The sequence below is a fragment of the Cyprinodon variegatus genome, unplaced genomic scaffold (genome assembly GCF_000732505.1).
Source record: "Cyprinodon variegatus isolate N-32 unplaced genomic scaffold, C_variegatus-1.0 Scaffold222, whole genome shotgun sequence".
NCBI classification, from domain to species: domain Eukaryota; kingdom Metazoa; phylum Chordata; class Actinopteri; order Cyprinodontiformes; family Cyprinodontidae; genus Cyprinodon; species Cyprinodon variegatus.
This window is the reverse complement of record NW_015150675.1, coordinates 213,728-237,503: the sequence shown is the minus strand read 5'-3', so window position 1 is coordinate 237,503 and position 23,776 is coordinate 213,728. Positions and strand designations below refer to the sequence as shown.

Sequence of the window (23,776 nt, the reverse complement as noted above, 5' to 3'; positions counted from 1 at the left end):
TCTGAAGGCAAAAGGGGGTCCAACCCGTTACTAGCATGGGGTACCTAATAAAGTGGCCGGTGAGTGTATATTGCCTGTGGCCACGGACGACAATGAAATGAGACCTAATTCAAGCTTTTCAATGCTTAATACTGTGGTCTGTGATTATGTCACAATCAGCTGGAATATTCGTAATCTTGTTTTCTGTTTACAGAAAACAAATTCAGATTTTTACAGCATTTGATGCAATGTCAAATGTTTATGGAGAACAGCATCATTGTGTTTGCTAAATAAACCAAATACAGTAAATTAAAATAAATGTATTCTCTGTATTTTTATTTTTAATTTGTTTTAGTAATGGTGTTGGTTTCTTTTGTGTCTCTTTTTCACCACCTCTGAAATCTCACTTGGTGAGTTAAGAGGTTGTTTTTTTTTTTTAACTGTATTTATTTCTACCTATTTTTATTTTATACAAGTAAAACATCTTCAATTTGTACAATTTTGCACCAACAGGTGATTAAAGGCAATATGTACTTGTCGAGGACTCCAGGATCACACAAATCCCTGAGTGAAGAAAACCCTTGAAGAGCAGTTGCTATAGCATTAAAAGAGGCTAGACAGAGGAGATTTTTTTTTTTTTTTTACTGGGGTGGATGGTGGTCAGATAAAACAGCTCCGCACTCGCTTCAAGAAAAGGTTAATGTCTCTCTCTCTCAATTTCTCCACCTCTCCCTCCCTCGCCTTCCCAGCTGAGGTCTGTGTGACTTACAGCAGGTCCAGAACGCATTAGATTAAATCATAAATTACCCACCCACCCCCATATCTGCATCCCCACTCTCACCTCCTATCTTACGCTCCCCCACCATCCTTTTCCTATCTCAATCTCACTCTCCCTTTATATTCCTATATACCATTCCCCATGCATTTTTCTTGCTACCCCTCTATTTACTTCTTTCCTTTCCTACCTCCCCCTTCTTCTCACTGTGCTTTTATTCCACACTATGAATGCCTTTTTGGCAAGATGACTGTTACTTTGTGCACAATAGGATGTGGGGGACTGGTCTGCCGATATTTTGTGCTTGAAGTTGAAAGATGTGTTGCACAGAGCTGTGACAGTAATGTATGGCATGTGTGTGTATGCAAATGTTATCTGTTCATCATTCTCAACAAAATCATCATTTGGATGGACTGGAAAGTTTTTAAATCAGCGGAGAGACCTTGAAAACGTCATTATACCCTGTTTATAGTTTAATTACACTCCAACCTTAAATATCCCTGCCTTTATTTATTTTATAGACTGATACACAACAATGTGTGACTCAGAAATGATTATAAAATGATATATGCTTTCTAATTTGTCTTTCTTTTTAACCAATGTAATGTGCATTTGCATGTAGTCTAATGATGAATACTTTGTAAAAACATTCCCAAATATGTGGTTCATCTTTACCACATCTTTTACATCCTAGGACTTAAACCAAAAAAAAATACAGCCCAGTCAGTTGTTTTTCAAGTCTTACTGTAACACCAATGTTCAAATAGACTTAAAGTCTAGACTTTATGCTTTTTAATAAAGCTTATACTTTAATCAGAGTGACTCAGGTTATCATGATTTAACATAATAGCTTTGCTGCTATAGGCTTAGGCAGCTGGAGGACAAAGGGGCCACTTTTCATCATTCTGCTTCAGAATCAGAATCAGAAATACATTAATAATCCCAGAGGGAAATTACTTTTGTTACACGCTCCAGTTACAGTTTTATATATATATATATATATACACACATCCAACTACACAAGATTATATCTCTATTCTCCAATTCCAAGGTATTTATGTTCTTCCATGTGTCCTCATCATGGTAGCATCATCAGGTTCTTGTTTGACTTTGACACCATTCTGTAAGGAAATATCACTTTGGCTGCTGCCAGGAGCACATCCACATATAGATGATATTGTTGGGTCTGTTATCTTAGTGCTTAGTCCTGTTTCTCTCTTAGACAGCTATAGACTCAGCTTTACGCTCACAACCTGTATGTGCTCTCTGTCATCCCTTTGACATGAAAACTGGCTCAGAGCTCATCTGCTTAACTCCTTCTTTTCTAAAAAAAAAAAAAAAAAAAAAAAAAAAAAAAAAAAAACACCTATGGAGCTATGGTTTGCCATTACGTTCTCTGACATAGACAGTATTTATGGCTTAGTTTGTTTGTTTGTCTATGTCTCCAGTGAGACTCGGCAGGACACCGCTCACACGGATCCTGGTTCTGCTGGAGGTTCTATTTCTATTAAAGGAGGAGTTTTCCTCTCCATTGTCGCTACATTACATGCTCAGAATGAAGGATTGCTGTAGAGTCAACAACATCATGCAAGTAAATATCTGCTTTCATGTGGTGGATGAGCATGTGGTGATAATTTATTTCAATAGGCACTATAAAAATAAAATAAATTGAGTAGACATTTACAAGGTCACCCTAAAGCCTCGATATGTTTTGATTTAAATCATTCAATCATACAACACACTGTATGTTTACAATTGAAAACCTTTGCCTGAGTCCTAGAGCCGATAAAGAATCACGAGTCTTTCTTGTCATTATGTTACCAAAATGAAGCTTTAGCAATAATTTAATCTGGAAGACTCTTATCAGATTCACCTGAATCACCTGCGATGCCCCATCTAACGAGATCTGAGTTTTCAGTCTCACAACAAATCCATCTTGAAAGACTCCCGCTAATACATCTCGTAACCCCCAGTGGGTCGAACAAATGACACTGGAAGACTTGCCTGTCGATAACGCATTTGACTCTGTTTTAGCTAAAATAGCGATAATTTCTCATTTAAAAAGGGAGCAAAGAGAAGCTTTGTGTAATTGTAGATGGCAAAAAAGTCTGCGTTTTTCTTTCCACAGAATTTGGAAAATGTTTAATTTATCAGTTTACTCCGCTAAGTATGGAAATACTCAGGAAGCTGCACACGTCTGAATCATCATGATTCACTGCTACAATTGGCTGAAAGCAAATTATAGAAGGCGGGTGCTAGCTGGAATGTCACCCAATCAGCTCGAAGTATTGTACTAAACGTCTCTCCTCTTAATGGACAGACTGAACGGCAGCCATCCCAGACTGATAACGTAGAACTCAAATCAGTTCTACACATATCAATCTGGCTACTGCCAGCTTACTCTGTTCAGCGCCAGCCAATCAACTCAGGGTTTTACCGACTCCAAAGCAAATCGTCTTTCAAGATGCCCTTCATTCAGCTCCTGGCCTAGCTTCTGTCTCCCATACACAAGCAAACTTTCACCCACCTCCATCCCATCTCCTCCCTCGTTCTAAGATTATTCCCAGTCCCACTCACCTTCTGGCTTATTCCACCACCAGTTCATCTGGGGAAAGACTACTCTATTTCTTTTTCTAAATCAGTCATCCAAGCGAATGTTGATTCACAGCATAAACGTCTTCTCCCCGGGGCCAGGGTGCCAAAGAACTCTGCTTCCAACTTGTCGAACCCCAGTCAGCCTCTGCTGATTGGCCTGGTTTTGCTGGAGGTTTCTTCCTGTTAAAAAGGAGTTTTCCTCTCTACTTTTGCTACATACGTGCTTGGTGCATGGGATTGCAGAGAGTCAACCAATCAAACCTCACAATCAGCTAGTTTTCCTTAGATAGAAATATTTTGAAGAATATAATTCTGCCACCTGAATAAATAAATTTACTTTTCTAATTGCAGCTTTTCTCCACGTGAGTCTCTCCAGGTTCAAATGAATATTATCTAAGACCTTGGGTAAAAATCCATTTATTAAACAAAGTTAGGCACAGCAATAGAAAACGAACAATGGAGACTTAATAGAGACTTAGAAACGGAAAAACAGTAAGATGTATACATGGATTAAAGTCTTCTACAGCCTTTTTTATTGATTACTCTCCAGGATTTCCATGCAAAAAGCTCAAGCTCCACATATCACTCTTGCTTCTGACCAGCTTCACTGTACCTGATTGCTGAAGAGAAGCATCTCCACACATTTCAACATAAAAATGGTCTGTTAAAATAACTATAAGCAAAATTTTAACCCATGAGCAGGGCTATACGTAGACCGCTGTCTGTAGACCACAACAAGATGTGTGACAAACAAAGCCTCTCTCTACCTCCACTCCAGCTGCAACCCCGCACTTACATATATTTGCAAATAATAAACACAATAACATAGCATCATCTTTCAGAGAAACATGTCAAGGGAGGAAGCAAGAAACTTGTGTCTGTATAATATTATTAGCAAGAGAATTTCTTTTTGTCAAACGGTTGCCTTTAGGTTAACGTTTGAAACTACTAGATTTGGCTTCCATGCTTCAAAGCTCTGGTGACATTTTAAAGGCAGAGAGGGGCTAAACTGTAGTGTACATGTAAGCCCAGCTTGGCTTGTTAACAAGAGATTGTATAATGACACAGCGTGATGGTGTGTGACGTCATATCATATTTCATCTAAAATATTCCTTTAGTTATTCAGTTTTTTTCTCTATTTTTTTTTTCTCTCTAATATTGTTTTTTTTTTTTTTTTTTGCATATTGCTCCTCTGAGTAATATGCTGAGCTCCTTGGATATGTGCAGTATCAGTTTTTTTAACCAAACATAGTATTTTCTCATTTGTTGATCATTCTGCCTGAATTTTACTGTGACTTCTGCTGCAAACTAATTCCACATGGGATTTCTTCTTCTTTTCTTACAACAACAGCTTTCTTCTTTTCACTTCATAAAGGCCAGATTTATAGACAGTTGAATATTAGCTGTTGTTCCATTAAGTTGAGGTGTTGATCTCTAAAGCTCCTCCAGAGTTAACAAGAGCCTCTTGGCTGCTTTATTTATTGTTGCCTTTGTTTTCCTACCAGTTCAGTGTACTGTTTAGGTGAAAAGCAATGTCTTGTAAGGTTGCTGATTTATCAGAAGAAAGAAAAAATCCTAATGCTATAACCTTGGGTTGTTTTTGTAGTATAAAGAAATTTGGAAAGCACTTCATGTAGATTTTGAATGCTAAACCCATATAAGCAAATATTGAAAAATGATTTAAAGGACCACCGCAGTTCTGCCATTGAGAAATATTCCTCAGGAGCAGCTTAACAAACATTGCTTCCTGTTCATATTGCAACTGTAATTAGTTCAGCTCTCCACCTACACAGCAGCAGGATGTAATGCTGTCTTATAGCAGTCGCTGCTGCAGCCCAAGGTGTTGATATTTGTGTCTTATTGTGTGTTTAACAAAGTGGGATATCACAGCATGTTTCATTATATCCTGAACTTTATTTAATCTAAACAAAGTGGAAATGGACTGCATTGGTCAATTGAACCCAGATAATCCAACTCTTTGGGTCAAAATCTTGGGTTTTCAAAAAAATTATTTTCTTAAACATTTACTTTAAGAAAAAAAAAATGTAAACCTGGAAAACACAGGAGAGCTAAAGACAATATTATTTTTATTTAAACTTGTATAAAGTTTTTTTCTTCTTTTGGCCAATTGATTAAACATCACAATATTTTTTTGTTTTAAGTAGTATAATTTGGGAGAAAAGATGAGAATCGATAATCTATTGGAACTGGTTCTAACCTTTCATTTTATCCTGGAATCATAAAAAAAAAGGTTTTTAGTTTCCATGTCTAGTCTGCTGATTAGAAATAATAGCTGCCTATTATAACCAAAGAAGAATGTACAAGGATGTGTGGGCAATGGTCTGTTTGTGCATTCAAAAATGTAGCTAAAAGTTAAAGAAATGCTCCAGTGGCAATGGGATTATACTATTTAGGCGCATGGCCAACATATTTAAACAGAACCTAGAGCCTCGTCTTTGATTCTGTGTTATAAGGTAGGTTCACTGAGGGAATTTATCCCCCCTTTTAATTCTTGGCACACCTTCTGCAGGGAGAACGTAGCCTTTTTTATTCTGTCTTCTTCTCACTTCATGTCTTAACAGATACTGGCCTTGTTTCCACACACAAAGAAAATCACTATAAACAGGATCAACCAGACTTGAAAAATAATTCTGAGCTCGACGAAGAACGACAAAATATGAAATTTGATTGTTTCTAACTACTTCCACGTCTACTTTAATGGAATATGGTGGAGTGAAAGGCACTGAGGATGTACATTTTTTCAGGATGCTTTCCTGCTGCTCTGGTTTTTCCTTTCAGTTCCAACTTTCCGCAAAGTACCGCAGTCCGAATCAAACAAGTGAAATAATACAATTTTTATTATACAGTATAAGTAGGTGCAGCAACAGACACTGGATATATGTTTTAGTGTTTGAATGAGTTTTTCAAACACAAAGCTCTATGTGAAAATTCATAAGATTTACACGAAAATGAAAATAAGTCTGATCATTTATAGTAATGTTAATACAAAGTCATTTTAATTTCTTTGAGAAATTCAGACCATTTCATCCAGGCAGAATTTTGGTTAGCTTGAAAATGTGAGCTTTTACGTCCTCATAAAAGAATCGGAATAGAGAATTGATAGGAACCATAAATAAAACAAAGAATTGAAATTCGAATCATTCAAATTCAAACAATAACCTTGTAATAAAGGTTTTCATTCAAGTTATAATAAAAGGTTTACAAAAAATAAAATCTTTTTTCAGTTTCTAAAAAAGGAGTTTATTTTATATGTACTTTTACCAAACAAAAGCCTTATGACTTTCTACTTGCAACTCTTCCTTAAATGGCAGATTGATCTAGTGATTGGATTCTTCCATTTGAATAGCGGATCTGTAACATTTCTCCAACGTAAAAATGGTTCTGATTCTCTAAATAAATGTTGTGTGTTTTATTTTCTTTCCCATACAGTAAATCCATAATAAAATACATGGAAGCTGATATAAAGTGAATTTAAGGGTTATCAATACACTGCAAAGCACTGTCTACAAACACCACAAATCTACCATTGGAGGTAAAGGCTCAGATCTACAGAATGTAGGTAAGATCAAGAGATAGAAAATAAGAAATAAATACATAAAACAAAAACGCTGCTTTTGTTTTTCCCTCCCACGCATCCTGCTCGACTGCTTCCCTGGAAGAAATAAGAGGAATAAAATAGAGTGACCCCACTACTAGCAGCTCTCTTCTACCCCTACTGCTCTCTTCTTCCTCCCCCTTGCTGTGTGAAATCAAATTTCCATGTGGCTCCCGTATCTGTTGCACAGCGAGGTGATTTATCAGGGATGCAAAGAGCATGCAGAAACAATCTTTATTACATCCATTTCCTGCTTGTCAGCCGGGATCATGTTGGCTGTTCATTAAAGGCGCGGCGCAGGTGAGGAGAATGCATCCCGATGCCTTGATAGATTGTCTGCTCCCCTGTGGTGACAGCAGCTGGATGGATTGAGCAGCGGGGGGGTGGGGGGAAAGGAGGGGGGAAAAACTGCTGACTCTGACGCGCCTCCAGCCAACGACACTTTTACATGACCGGACAGTAGCATTTTGACCAAACAGACGAGCACACTGCCACTTTTTGGCCCACAGCCTAAAGCTTACCTTAACCTGAGCATCCAAAGCCACTGATGTAAAGATATTAAGCCACACAATGAAGATGAGATTTATCTTATAACACAGTTAGAAACCTTGGCACTCGGTGCTGAAAACAGCAGTTAAACAGCCCCCGGGCAAAGATAATGCAATTGGCTTTATTTATACTGAAGCAGCTTGGTTGCTTCAGGTCTGTTAAGCTAGTTTGTTCCATGATATATTTATTACAGAATGAGAAACTAAGCTGGCATTAATACTTCAATGAGTGAAGACCTTCAATTTATCAATAATGATACAAAGTGAATACAACAAAAAAAAAATTTCTACAGCAACACATCTCTGCAGTACCTTGTAAAAGCACGGATTTGACCACATTGTTGCAAACAAAGAACACATTTTGTAGATTAAAATTATAAAGGAAAATTTGAAGAAAAAAAATTATAAAATAAAAACATACTTCATAAATAAAACATAAAAAATATACAAACCAGAAATAATATATAATAATATATATATATATATATATATATATATATATATATATATATATATATATAAAATTTTCACTTAAAGCCCACTACTGTACAAATGCCTGCTCACATCGATTAATACAATGTTGTTGCTAATGTCCATTTAGACCAATAGAAATAGGTCTTTGTTCCTAACTCCAGAGGAATAACCTGGCCTCAGGATGCGAGCTGTAAAACTCAATTTCAAAAGAATGCAACTTGTCATATTCAAACGTATAGTGGAGGATTTTCGCGAATATTTGAACCGACCCCCTCACTCCATTTAAAAAAACAAAATGCATAACCCTGTACCCGCTCCTGAGAGGAAACGCCTATTAAACACGTGCAAGAGCGTGCACAAGCTCATTTATCCCTGGCAAGCTCTGTTAAAAAGTCGTTTGCATCGCTCATACAAGCTTACTGTCAGGAATCCAGTTTTGTGTGGTCTGTTGTTTGTGTTTGTCTCTCCCCCCACCACCAGGTGGCGCCCTGTCCTCTTTGGTCCTCTCTGCACACCTGCGTCTCGTTGGATCATTATCAGGAGGAGTACTTAAGCAGTGGACTGTCACTACCTCGGGCCCAGAGTGTTTGCCAGTTTTGGGTACTCTAGCCGAGCTGAGTTTTGCTGAGTCTAACTGAGTCTTTGTTTTCACTGAGCCTAACCTTGTTTTTTTGTTTTTGCCTTTTCGGCAGGATGTCATCCTGCAAGCTGGATTTTTGGCCTTGTTCCACTGGAAGGATTGTTTGAGTCTCACACTGAGCAGGGGATAAACCTCCACAAGTTGGTTTCAGTTCTCCTGGATTTCCGAGTGACAGTCCTCTCATACTCCTCTGGGTCCAACGAAGGTCTACCTGTCGGCTCTCCAACGAGTCCCCCCTTCACTAGGGCAACCCACACAGACTGGATTCGAAGCGTGAGAAGAACCCTCCCAAACGTGAGTCCCTGATTAGAATTATCCTTACGGCAACCAAGATTCCCACGGTACCTGAACTCACCTCTGTGAACTTCCCTCCTCCCTTCCAGTTCCGGTTCACCAGCCCTCTGAGTACACTGAGTTTCCTGAATCCAACCCCCACTGGTTTTATCAATAAACAATAAACCTTTTCAAATGTTTGCCTTGGTCTCTGAGTGGTTTACTGCATTTTGGGTCAGATCCTTAAATAAATCATACTTACTTTCCAAAAGAGGATTTGCAATTTTTCCACTATGTCAGACTCACTCAAAGCAGGGACAGGCAGGTCATTAGACCCGCTAACGCTGCGTGATGTCGTTATCATTGTCTGGGCAACCACTATGTTTTACATCATGTGGAAACGTTCAGCCAATCATGTAGCGTAACGTCACTGGCATCCGCAGGACCCGAAGCAGATCTGGTACCTACAACAGCCTTACGTAAACATATCACCAGAATGACTGACAATTAGAAGGACCACTTACTTAGATGATCCACCCGGAAAAAAAATATCCTCCACTAAACCTTTAATCTAAAAAAAAAAAAAAACATATTAAAAAAGAAATCAAATAAGCTGAAAAAAACCTAATTTAGAAAACAGAACACTTACACTTAAAAACCTTGTTTTGTTTAAGAAGTATTTCAAACTTTCATTTCTGACGTTTTTTTTTCATAAGTGTCTTAAAAAAAAACTGTTACCCCTTAAAAACCATGAGAAATGTAATATAATTATAGTTCTTTGCTTGCAGCAATAACGGAACAAAATTCACTCCATAACCGGAGACATCCACATTGGAATTCTGCATCACAGACCAACAATTATCAATGGTACATTGAAGAAAAAGGGAAATATTTTTAACATTTCATGAATTTAAAACTAACACAGTTTTTATTTGGACCCCTCAACTTTGATGCACCAAATCGGAAATAGAAATGCACCTATATCATAAATTATATACCTCTCATTTGGACTGATTTAATTAAACATCCGAATCCACTAGGGTCTACTATGGGTCTTAGTTTGCTTCATCCGAGCTGGAAAGTCAGAAGAAGAAATTCTGCTGTTTTTTTCAGTCTGGACCATTTATCTCTCAGGGACAACAGGGATACAAAAACAACATCAATAATCTGGTGAGGAATTGCTTCTTTTTTTACTTTGTTTTTCTCCCCTCCTCTTCTGTGCACACAGTGTATAAAGCGGCACATTATCGCCCCCTCATGAGCCTGGAGTAAAAACTGTCTGAATGAAAAAAGCTTTTAGGTTGAGCTAAAAATAGCATGAACAGGAGCGTGTGGTGGTCCGTCAGGTCTGAACGCAGAGAGGTATGACCGGCTTCTTAATCAAAGAAGCAGCCAAGAGGCATATGGTGAGCAGCAGATATCCACAGCTTATGGGAGACAATCTGTTGACCGGAAAACTATTTGCTGTCAACTCCACAAATCTTTATGGATGAGAGGCAAAGAGAAAATACTGCCAGTGAAAGAACACTTTAAGAAGTCAATGGAGTGAATTTGGTTTCACTATTTTTGCAAGCAGAGAACACGTTTTGTATATGAAAAAAACTAAAAGTTAATTTCATCATATGAAAAATAAAAAAAAATAAAAATATTTTTTGTGTGGGATCTTTAAAGAAATGCAAAACTTTACTGTTTTATATGATTCGTCTTTACAAATGATTTTTTTTCCCGTTTTGACTTTCTTATTTTATTTTTTCACATCTCTCTTTTTCAGATTAAGTTTTATAAATTTCTTTGTTTTGAAATTGTGTTTTAGCGATTATGTTCGCTTCACCTCTGTAACTCACTCTTACAACTTTTGCAAAACTGAATCTAAACAAGAACATTTTGATGAAAATTAATTTGAAAAAATCTGTTTAAAAAAAGCTAAAAATCGAAAAAATACATTATGAAAAAATCTAATAAAAAAAGCTGTTTGGGGGAAAAACCCTGAGAAAACAGCAAAGTTACTCTTAAAACTATTTTTTTGATTAAAGTTGTAGGGAAATGGCTGTTCTAACCGTTGCATTTCCGAATTCTCCCGAGTGGTGCACAACTTTACACGAATAAAATAAGGGAGTGTGATTGGTCGATTATAAAGAGGGCAGGATTGTTGTGGGCGGAAGGTTGGCGAGCGAGTTTGGTTGTGGCCGGATTGTCAAAAGCATCTTGCTAACCAGTTAGCAAGTTAGTGCTAGTAGGTTCCCAATTGGAAATTCCATTGGGACCAAGTAGCACTAAATTGGTGACTTAGAAACGACACTGTCAAGGAACGCTATGGACAGCGGAAACATGCAAGAGGAGGAGAGTTTAGTGTCGGAGGTCTTGGATGAGTCTCCTCCGTCATACATTTTTTATTTAGAGGAGGAAAGCGGGGACGAAGATGTTGTGGAAGAGGACGCCAGGGTGGCAGAAGCTTGGTTTGGTGTAGAAGGCTTCCAGCCGTACATGTTTGAGCCCTTGCCTCGCAACGCTGCCAGTTCTGTTAGCTCTACGCCTGCTGAAGACACAGACGTCCATCCCCGTGAACACTGGGACGGAGCTCAATGGGAAAGGAAATTATTCTTATTTCCTATTTCAACAATTGCATATATTATGTGCAACATTTGAATCAAAAAATATCCTCAATCAACAGAAGTCCGAATGGTTATGTATTTACTACATTGTAGAGATAGCTTAAAGGTAATTTTCTTGTAATATGTTACATTTTTAGGACTAACTTGGAACAAGTTCTAATTTTGGGTTGGGAGTTTGGGACTAAGGTGTGAGTAAAGTTCAGATTAAGTTTCGGGGTAGGTATGAACTAATAATGGTTACGGTTAGGGTAGGGGTCTGGGTTTGGCCATAAAATTGCATGCAAAATGAATGGAAATCACTGGGAAGTCCCTGCAAGGATAGCTTGACCTAACGCATACTGTATGTAATGGGGGGAGAAAACAATCTAAGACTGCATCCACACAAAGTTGGATAAGATGTCTGATCAGAAAAGCTTAAATGTAAAGATGAAACTGTCTGAAGCCAACAATGCTTCTAAGACAAAAATGAAAAATAAAAGCTGAATTTTGAAAAAAAAAACTCTAAATCATATCACAGTCTCTACATCAAATTGACCAAACTGATGCGTTTTTTTGCAACATGTTTTTTTTTTCTCCCAATGTTTACATTTGATCACTGCTGCACTGTCAGAAATGGAAATGTCATGAGAGCTGTACAAACAAAATTTCACTTTTTACACACTCTGTGTATGCAAAACGACAATTAATTTCTTCTAAGTCTACTGTAATATGCATTGTTACACATATGCCACGCCAGTGGGTGGTGCAATACTGCTGCCATACATGTAAAGAGGGTAGAAGAAGGAAGGAAGAAGTGGCATTTAAACCAAGTTTAAAACTGCTTTTTTAGGGAATGAAGAAGGAGCAACAAGTAATAAGTTTAAAATCCACAGTTAACATAGATTCTAAAACAGAAATGCAACATAAAGGTCCAATGATGTGGTTGTGTCGTTGCATGCATTTTAAGGGTGCTGGGGGCTGCATTGGCTAGCATGTTCAAACATGCCAGAGCTGGTCATGTGTATCAAGACAGAGCTGGTTTGAAATGTAATCCAATTTTTCTTAAAGGGACCCATAACCAACCAAGAAGCTTGTATACGCTCAAACCCAGCTACATTTAGACGGGGCCTAAATGACCACTGTGAGACTGTTGAAGTCTCATGCTGTGGGGCTCTTTTTATTTAGCATTTAGTATTTAGATTTGAATACAGGGAAATCCAGAAAGAGAAAATCTATTTACTGGAGTAAAAATTTCAGAAATATTCATTTAATCTGATTAAGCCTGAAAAAATATATATATAATTATGTCAAGATGAGATTATCTAGTAGAGGTACCCCTCCCGAACACCCTTTAGCTTTAGATGCATTTAAAGATGCTTTTTTAAGGTATAAACTCAGATGGGCGACTTAAAATTATACGGATAGATTAAAGAAAACTTTGATAAAGAGCACAAAGAAAAATCTCTTCTACACTACGTTTGCCTGTTTTAAATGCGACTGAGTCACATGTTTAAGATATTAAAACACCCTCAGCATTTCTGTGCAAAAATGAGATAAAGTTTACAATACGAGCAATTGAGAGGAATTTATGCTTCGCCTTTTGTGTACTGGATATAAAACAAGATCATTATCTAAACCAATGTGACAGATTTACTACCATTGAAACACCAGCAGACACTGCAGTAAATACTTCATGTACTGTAAGGACACAGCCTATTAAGCCAATCAGCTGGGGTCGTAGAGCATCAGACATACAGCTCTGTTTCTATACAGCTCTATGCTTAGTCTTCATAATCAGCCATAAAACATTTGATCGCAGCTCTGAGCTCAGCCGATGCATACGTTCTAAATTATGAGTGTATATACTGCTGGGTGCTGATGTCAGGGTTACATCAATCCCTCAGTGGAGCATCAGCTATAAAATACTGTCTTTAACTAACATGTGTCGAAGTATTTCTAAAGACGTGACAAAAACTAGAAGCTAATACTGAAACTAGAGTGGGCGTTTGGGGTGTTTAACTGCAACCATAACTTTACATGTGCATATTAAACACATTGATGAGGTAAGGGGTTTAGTAGGTAATCCAGTTATAATGTTAGGTGTCCTTATATCCTAAAGATATAATATGTTGATAAAATCAAGCTTGAGAACGTCTCCTTTTTACAAAACCTTTCAAGTTTATTCGTTTTGATAATCAGGCTTCATTCTTCAGTCCACTCTGCAATGTGTCAGTCTGTGTAGCAATAGCGGGCAAAGACATCAGCCTCAGTGCTGATTGACCTCTTACAGTAAACCACTTTCCCGCTTTGTTTTTTTCAGTTGACTTATACTAAACTCTGAAAATTAAGTCAACTTTTTGCATTAAGATCACATTATAATCTGAGTTTGCACTACACTTTTTTCACTTTCTCTCATTTTAACTGACAGCGTCACAACCTAATTTATTAATATTATAAAAAAAAACATTCAAAACACTTTTTTAAATTAATTTAAATAATTTTCAGTCCAAACAAGCTGAACAGAGGATCCACATCAACCTAAATACTTGTACCTTTTTTTTGTCATTGTGGTTCCAGTAAACATAAATGAATAAACATGAATAAATAAACATAATGAAATCAAAAGACATTAAAAAAAAAAAAATCCTATGTGGCTTAAGGTAGACTCTCAGAGTTTCCTCCTGCCCTGCATGGATCTGAATTACACACCTGGTTGTGCTATTATTTAATACTGTGAAATATTTGTTCCAATATTTAAAAACACTTTAAAAAAGAAAAAAAAAACAGAATCTAAAAACACTCTGAAAATTACAATTGTATATTTTGTTTTCTTCCAGAATTGAAAAAAAAAATTATAACATTTGGTCATACTATAAATTACTCTCAAAGCCCTTTTTGAGTTGAGAGATGTTTTTTTTATTTTTGAAATAATTTATTTATTTATTTCCTTTTCTGAGATGTGTTATTTGCTTTCAGGAAAATTGGAAAAAATGTCTCCCTATATAAGAACAAGAATTTAGGAGACAAAGCAATAAAACTAAACCAGGTATATCTAAATGGCGCCTTTCTGAGAGAGCCTTTTGTAAAATAGAGACTCAGAGCTAACCGAGACACGGCTGTATAAATTGAAAGTGGCATACTAAATGTGATTCAATGTTTTAAGAGGATCAGTCTCAGATACCAATTACATTACCTCTAAAACAAAGGGGTAGAGCTGAAGGACAGAGATGGAGAAAGACACTATGGCGGGTTGAGTCATAGACGCTTTCACTCAAAGAGAAATAATTTATTTCATTGTGATATTAAAATCAATAGGCATCGATTGAAAGGTTGGCTAAAGGTGAGAGTGAACATGATCCTTCAGCTGCGAGAGCCAGAGACCCTGAAAGACGGGGCTAAGACACGAAAAGGAAAGACAGAACGCAAGGAAGGAGGAAAAAACGTCTCCGTCTAGTTAACAAAGAGAGAGCGGGAAAATGATAAAGGAAAACAGAAGAAAGGGAAGACAGAGTGAAAGAGAAAGAGCGAGGGAGCTCCTGCCCAGTGGAATCAATACAGAGAGGTGGAGCGGAGTACAATAGCCTCAGAGGAGGGGAGATTCACTGGTGCAAGTCTAATTCTCTCTCTCACGCACCCACTCAGCCATGCTCATACACATACATTAACACCAGCAGCCTCTCTGAATCCCGTTTGTTTTTGCCATCTCCTGACATTTCTCTCTGTATCGTTCTCCAATATAATTTCTGTCTCTCAGTCTCTCACTGCCGTGCTCACTCTGCATCCACCCTTCGCCTCTACCCACACACACAAACATGCACCATACCTTTCTATCTTTGCAAGGACTTTGCTTCAACGCGCATTCATTTTCCATTCATCCTTATGGCCTAACCTTAAACTCTATGTAATCCGTAATCCTACACCTAACTCCTCACCCTTCTCATTCCGCTGCACACCGGGATGAGAGGCCTTCTCTCATATATAGCTTTAAAAACATGCTGCTCCCACATAAACACATAAAAAATACAAACAAGTGGAAAAAATCAGAAAGCAAATAGTATTTGCTTCTGATAACTCTTTGATTATGGAAACCCAAAGATTCTTCGACTGCAAAAAAGACAGTGGCTCAAACACACCTTCCCACCCACACATACACTCCAACGACTACCCCGCTCTATCAGCACTCGAGACAAGTGAGGGTTCAATTAGTTCTTGATGAATGAGCCCATAAGATGCTGCTCTCTCATTTCCCTTGTTGCCAGATATCCCAGCAATCAGAGAGAAATGAATTGTCACTGTGGCGTGACTGAAACGAAGATGATGGAGGTAAGGTGGTGGTGCAGCTTGGGTTTGCCGGAGGAGCTTAGATAAATCATTCACACTCTTCACTCTAGGTCAAAGGTGACAACATGCCTGTTTTTTTCTTTTTCTTTTTACAGCAATGCTGTGTCCATTTATATAAACGAACCCGAAAGTTGACAACGAAAGTAAAAAAAAACAAAAAAACACAATAATAACTAATATTTTTCAATATCTGCGTTTTCCATTTAACAGCTCTATTACGATGATGTCAGACTCACCGTCATCGATGATGGTGACGACCACCCCATTCCCAGTGATGTTGTTCTTCCAAACTGGCATCAGGTTGAGGTCAAACCCGCTGAGGTTGTATTCACCCTGTGCAAACTGAACAGGAACAAACACACAATTTTACTAAGACTCTGAAACCTTTATTCATTCACCGTTTACATGCATTAGTATGGAGGGAATTTTGATTCATCAATTAATGCAAGCAAGGCACTTGTTAAATGAAAAATGTGAGAGAAAAACACAGTTTGTAAAATGAAATTTGGAAAAAAAAATGCAATCCAGAAATAAATCTTTTATTGTTTTGTCAGATTTCTTTTAAAATCTACTTTTCAGATATTAAAATTTTACCTCCAGCAAAGGGGTTTTCCTCTGCTATGTTTAGTCTGTCTTTTTTTTAATAACATAAAAAGTTATGGATGGATTTTGCTGAAATTTTAGAGAATTCTGTGAATACAAGGTGGAAGGCACAATATGTCAAGAGAACTGAGCTACTTAGCAAAGGTTTGCACTCTCCAAGTAATTTTCTAGTTTTTCTATTTTTTTATGTGTTCAAATGTTGTATTACAATTTGATTTTTTTTTATAAAAATCAAATTTCACATTTTATTTTTATTCTCACCAATGTTATATCTTTTTTGTTGAAAACATATATATTAGTGCTGTTATAAACAGTCTCTGGCTTTATTAACACCTAAAATCTTTAGTTTTAGAGTGGCTTGTATTTTTGCTTTTTTCAGGTGGGTTTGTTTTTCAAATCAGAAATGCCCCCATGTCCACTCTTACTGTCCATGGAATGTGATTTTGGTCCTCCTCCTGTATTCACATCAGTCCTGGAAGGATGCTAAAATTAGTCCACCTTGCTATCAACACCCCTGTCTCTATTTTACAAAAAGGGGCAGCTCCAATAATCAGACTCACTTGCAGGCAGTCAGCAAGAGCTCCTGAAGTACAATTTTGCACCTGTTGAAAGGTACTTTAATTTGTCTGGGACATTTTTTTTATTTTAGAATTTAAAAAAAAACAACTCAAAATCAATATTTTATTTTACAAAATTATAATTTAGTAAGTTTTAATTTGTTATTGCTTTAAATTTTAATTACTAGTATGAATTTATCTGTTTAATTTGAAGAGTATATAATTGCCTTACAAATTTAATATCAACATAGCTTGCCATACACTTATGCTCTTACTTATCAAAACCTTTCCTTTTTTCAGATGGTCACATTTCTGTTTCTCTACCATGTAGCTAGAAACAATAACAGACTGTTATGGCAACAGCATTGCTTTAGACATTTTTTGATGGTTTAGGTGACATTAGGGTTAGTAGACAGCAGAATGGTGAAGAGAGTCCAAAACACCCCCTCCTCGAGTCATAATACATGATGGGTCACAGAGTACGCTGTAACATAGGACGTTTGATAAACTAAAAAAAAAAAACAAGTGAGAATGATTTGTTAGGTGACGTCTCGTTTTGAAAGGCAAAGACACTAAGCCATAGCCTAATTTTCACCAGACGTGGCCATTAGGCGAGCCCTGTCACTACCCGATCCGTCACAGAAGCACAATCTGTCCTCCACACGCGCAAACAGATATACATCCGGTGTCCATAAATAATGTAATTATGATATAAAACTACTAATTTCTATCCTTAACTCTCTAAAGAACGCTTATAAAATTCTTTAAAAATGTTTTATGACTTTTGTGAGACATTTTTAATGCTTTTTTTTACATTTTCTACCTTAAACTGCTTCTCTGACGTTATCATCGGACATTCTCCGAGCAGTCCAGCAAAATATGTTTAAACCATCTTTTTCTGCATTTTAGGTGTTTCTTTCTTTAGATTAGGAACTATATACAATAATGTTAAGACAAAAGATCAGATAGAAACGAGTGATAAAACAGAAAGGATTTTAAGGCATTTATTTCCTCAGGAAATACATTATTAACCTTTAACACATTATATTTTAGTAGACTTAAGATTTTTGGGATGGTAAAAACGGCATTTAGGTCTTTTTAACAAAATAAAATCGAGGTATGTATATCTGGATGTACATGCAGGACGGATCGTGCTTCCGGGACGGATTGGGTAGTGACAAGCGCTACAACATTGGTCTCCAAGCTGCAGCCATACGTGTCTCCAATCGTCTGCCCACAAAATCTAACAGTCAAGATCCTTTCAGGCAGTTTGATTGCATCCATAAACTCCCACTTTCAGTACATGTCATTTAATACATAAATAACTCAGTTGAAATATATATATATATATATATATATATATATATATATATATATATATATATATATATATATATATATATACTAAAGAATCCTTTGTTTATATAAGGGATGGCGTATGCACCTTCAGCTAAATATGGTTTCAAGGCGCCATAAGGAACTTAGTAAGTTCACGGACAACTCACTGAGACAGATTTCCCCTCCTCACCTCAAACCACAAATCCACCCACACAGGGAAATCTGTGCATTACAACACAGAAAGAAAAAAAAAAACACCACCATGGTGAGGCAAAACACCCATCACAGCAGCAGCTCCCCAGAGCCTGACTAGCCCAACAAACTACATACATTCACTTGATCAGATAATACATCTTTAATGTTGCATCCCAATGCAAACATGCAGCTCGCTCACAGGCATAGGAGAAAAAAAAAAAAAAAAACACTTAAAGGCAGCGTGTAAAGGCCGCGCTCGCACAGTCTAACTAGAAATGTCAACGCAATCCCAAAACCTGCTCACCCACACAGAAAAACACTCACACAGACAAACGCAGCCAATTTGATATTCAAAGTGAGTCTTTTAACTGTTGCTATGATTAAGAGAATAAGAAAGGAAGAAAAGGCACAATGGAGAAAAAAACAACAATAAAAAAACCCGTCTCAGTTGGGGGATTGTGTTTAATGTGCGTGAGTGTGTATTTGTTTGTGCGTTTGGTTGGTAGCATCTGGGGAGCTGCAATGCTTTGTAGTGTGAACGAATAAAGCAGATGAATGGAGGCTGCTAGCAGACTAACGTCCACCGGAACACTGAGACCGGCTCTAGGGGAGACGCACTCAAACACACTCATCCTAATGTATGCACACATAAAGGCATACTTAGAAATAAGCCTATAGAGAAGCATCATGAATGATAATTCACTTCATACACATGCAGGTATGCTGTGCAGGAGCAAAGACTTACAATAAAACTAAAGTATAATAAAGAACTACAATCTACCAGTTCCAGCTTTCTCTTTGGTATCTAAGCACTTTTACACAAATATAAAAAAAACTTGAACTTTAATAGTGACATACCATTCCTTATACTCAGTATTGGTGGGTCCAGCAACACCAATGCTGTGCATGCGTGGAGCCCATAGAGCAAAACACTGTATCGGTGTTTGTGGTTCGTTTCAAGAAAGTCATGTGACAGATACAGGTGTTGTTTCTAACTGACTGACTCATTAAACTGTGTTTCTGTCAACATGATGAATCTGCTAAAAAAAAAAAAACTTCTCATCTTTTGCTGTTTATCATTAAAATGATCAAGAATTTTGGAGCCGCCTAAAAGGAATAGGAACGTTTCAGCCATTGCTTTTTAATTTTCTGTTTTTTTCGTACTTTTCCTCTCAGTTATCTCATTAAACTTATCTGAATTTAGTTTATTTCCTGTTTTTTCTGTACTTATTGTTTTAAAAAAATATATTTGAAATCCTGGTCTTCAACATCCTCATTCTCATTTTCCCTTAAATTTTCACGTCATGATAGTTGTTCACATTATTTTATGGCTGCATCTTTATTTTGAATATATTTTGAATTTAAACATAGATATAAAATAATACAATATAACCTTGAATATCTTAAATTAAATCATTGTGCTAGGTCATCAAATCAATTCAGTTTAGTCTGTCAAATTAGCTGCCTGCAGTGTCTTTAAATATCCAGCAGGTGGTTTCCATAACACAGTATCAACGCAGTTTTGATACAGTTTGGCAAAGTGTCGAAACGCTTCAAGATGCCTCATTAACCCATCACTAAGGCTATATTCACACCGCAGCCTGAAGTGACCCAAATCCGATTTTTTTGCCCATATGCGACCAGGCCACTTGGCTATGTGGTCCTGCATCCGATACAAATCTGATCTTTTCAAATGTGACCTGTGTGTAAACGGCCAGGTCATATTCATCCAATCTGAACGCTATTAATACCCGACAAAGGTCATTATTATGCGTCTTGCTGCGCAGAAGCGGCAAGAAAAACAACAACCATGGCGGATGATGGTGCAGAGAGTAGTATTTATGTTTAACTATATTGAAAAGATTGTGTTTTTATGGTTGAAAAAGACCGCTAGATGCGCGCTGGCACTACCATCCATATTTACTTCTGTAAACACAGAGCATGCTGGCCTGTGACGTTATCGCGTCCTCTACTGTGCATGCAGGACACATGCCTTGTACGACTGTAGTTCCCACAGGAGATCACATACAAGTCACATATATTTGGAAATAAGAACGGCAACGCGAAAAAATCGGATTTCACAATAAAAATCGGAATTGAGCATCAAGGCCTGCAGTGTGAAGGTAGCCTAATACTCAGGCTTTCTAAGGGAGGTGGCTCACTTTCATGAGGAAAAGAAGTAGAGGAGTCAAATGCAAAATAATTCAGGTTTTAGGAGTCCGTTAAAATAGTCTGAGGACAGTGCAAAAATCGAATCCAGACAGCAGTGAGTCTGGTTCATGTATACGTGTTCAAATGGGTAAAAACAACTAAAGGAAAGGATTAATGATGTCACAGTTTTGGTTCTGTCTAAGTTTTATCTTTTTCATTGGTTTTATTTCCATTTTGTGTTATTCTGGTTATTTTTGATTTTATTTGAGTTCTTAGATATTTCTTGGTTGCCCTCTTGTGTTCGTCTCCTTTTCCCTAGCTCCCTTCTAGACTCCTCTGTTCACACCTGCTCCCAATCAGCTGATTAGCCTGGTCTTTGTTTCTCTTTCCCATATATGCATCTCCTGCTCAGTCACTGTTGCTGGTTTGTCGTCATTTCTTTGCCCCTTTGTTGTAAGTATTCCTGGTTCTCAGTTTGTGTTGATTTTGTGAATTGATGTTTTTGGATTTTTGCTTCTGTTATCTTCCAGAAACCACTTCAGCTTCAGTGTCTGCATTTGGGTCCCGTCAAACCTCCACCCAAATTGACAAAGCTGCAAAGAGTAAGGTATGAAAAGACGATGAGACCCGGCTGATGACATTAGTGTGTGGCAGAGGCTGATTTGAGTTGGGAAATTCAGGAAGTAAATTTGTCTAAAGGATGGAAAATTAGTGGAAAAAAAGAAAAAGAACAGCAGGCGGAAAAATAATACTACGGTAAATGCTTAACCAATAGGGCTGAACATGAGCCCCATCATTAGTGGCTGTAACAGCTTTAGTGTGTTTATAGAAATAAGTGATAATTTTATTTCAGGTGAGCATTTGTAGTGTTGAACAACTGTAGTATCTCCTTTGATGCATCCCAGAGATGCTCTAACGAGCTGGGATCAGGGCTCTGTGTCTGTCCATTTAATTCCTCCACACATAAGTCTCGCATGTCCTTATTGACTTTGCTTTAATCATGGATGATAAATTGTCTCTGATGTCTTTAAATGCTGCAGCAGTAAGAGTTCCTTTCACTGAAACCTGGCCGACTCCATTGAAATCATAATGTAATATTTAACGACGGCAGAATGACAAAAAAAGACTGGTGATGGGCGGTGCAACGCTAAATCTGGTATACCAGTTGTAATTTCCTCTCCAATATGGTTTTCATATAGACTCTTTATCTGCCATCATAGCATGAAGTCTCTTTAACCCTAAGCCCAACACAATTCCTCATTCTTGATGTGAACTTTAACCAAAAAGAAGGTGAATAAATTCAAGATTTGTATTTGTGTCATTTAAAATTTTATCTGTTAGAATACAAGTTTAGAAGTTACAAAGAGAAGTTTCAAAGTGACCTATTTGCAAAAATCATTAATTATGAGTATACATCTTTAAAGGCATACTATGCAACATTTTTCAGTTAATTAATGTGTTCCATAACGTTTTGGATGATTAAATGAGTCATTTCAAATCGAACAAAGGTTTTCTTGGCCGCCCTGGTGGTCTGTAGGGGAAATACCGTACTTGCAATTGCAGGAGCCCTCGGCCCGCACCCACAGGCTCAGAAGTCTCGTGCATCGTGAGAGTCGGTCTTGCATAACGGCGAGAACTGCTACACGCCCCCAGTGAAAGGCATGCCCATTGCTAGCGCAGTGGCGATATTTGTGCAGTTATCATGGCGGAACCAGCGAGAATTTTCAAACTCGAAAATTGGAACAAAATAGTCACTTACCGCAGTAGACATGGTGATTCGTTGTGTTCGCCTGTCTGCTAAGCTCAAAACAACCTCGCCTGGCTTGACGGAGAAACCAGGAGAACAGCTGAGCATATTTATGACAGTGCACTTTTACTTTCGCCCTCTGGGGGGAGCCTCGCTCGAAAATCAACACCGGTTGCATAGTATACCTTTAATTCAGTTTATATAATGTATTATAATTAATTATACAAGTATACATCACGATTGCATTTGCAAATCTATTACCCCTGATGAAGTTGTTATAATGCTCCTGAAGGTTGTGGACCAACCAGCATTAACCAGAACCATTAAATGAATGTTATACTGTGCATGTGTTTTAAGCAACATTTCAGCAAAGATATAAATGTCACTACATGATCTGTAGTGTCTGAAAGCTGTTCAAAAGGAATTTTCATTTTGTAAAAACAGAGTGTTTAAAAAACGACAATAAAAGTTGTCTAAGGCTATGACACCGGAAGCATGATCTGTACAATCGGCTCATTTGCGCATCAGCAAACAGATATTCATCCAGGTCGCCATAAATAGTGTAAAGTACTTATTTTCATCTAAAAATCACTAAACAATGCTAATACACATCTTGAAAACATATTTTATGGCTTTTCTGAGACCATTTGATGCTGTTTACATTTTCTACGTTAAACAGCTTGTCTGACGTCATCGTCAGAAATGCTCGGAGTAGTTCGGCAAAATATGATTAAACCAAGTTTATCTGCAATTCAGTTGTTTTTTTCTTTAGATTTTGCACTATATACCATAATGTTAACATGAAAGGAAAACATAAATCTCAAAAAGACTTGATTTATGTTTAAATTCAAAGCCAAAAAAGTTAGCTCCCAGAAGTAACGTTCCGGTGCAGATCGGGCAGAGACGAGTGATCAAACAGAAAGGATTTTAAAGCATTTATTTACTCAGGAAATACATCATCAACCTGTAACACATTGTAGTTTAGTGAGCTTACTGTTTTTAGGGAAGGAAAATTTAATTTACCGGTAGGTCTTTTTTACAAAGTAAAATCGAGGTTGACCCGGATATATATCTGGTTGCACATGCGCAAATGAACTGATGGTACGGGTTGTGCTCCCAGGACAGATGGGGTAGTGACAATAATGTTCAGTAGATGGTTATTTTTTTTTCTTCATCTTCTTCTCATTTAAAGCTGATTGATGAAGAATCTTCAGGTGCTTTACCTCCACCACCTGGTAATTTGTGTGACTGCTTCAAGAGAGTGTAGATTCGTACTTATTAATTTGGGATTTGTACAAGTACAGTTGTAATACACATGATATACACATGTACTCGTAAATGTGTATATCATTA

General features: G+C 37.4%; 1 protein-coding gene across 1 annotated transcript in view; it reads right to left on the bottom strand.

Annotated features, from left to right (window-relative positions):
• Positions 1 to 23,776, bottom strand: part of LOC107088562 (neuroendocrine convertase 2-like) — a 319,033-nt gene that overhangs the window by 220,222 nt on the left and 75,035 nt on the right. Inside the window, exon 7 of the mRNA XM_015380822.1 lies at positions 16,069 to 16,174. Within this exon, the coding sequence (XP_015236308.1) occupies positions 16,069 to 16,174 (106 nt within the window). The remainder of the gene's footprint in view (positions 1 to 16,068; positions 16,175 to 23,776) is intronic.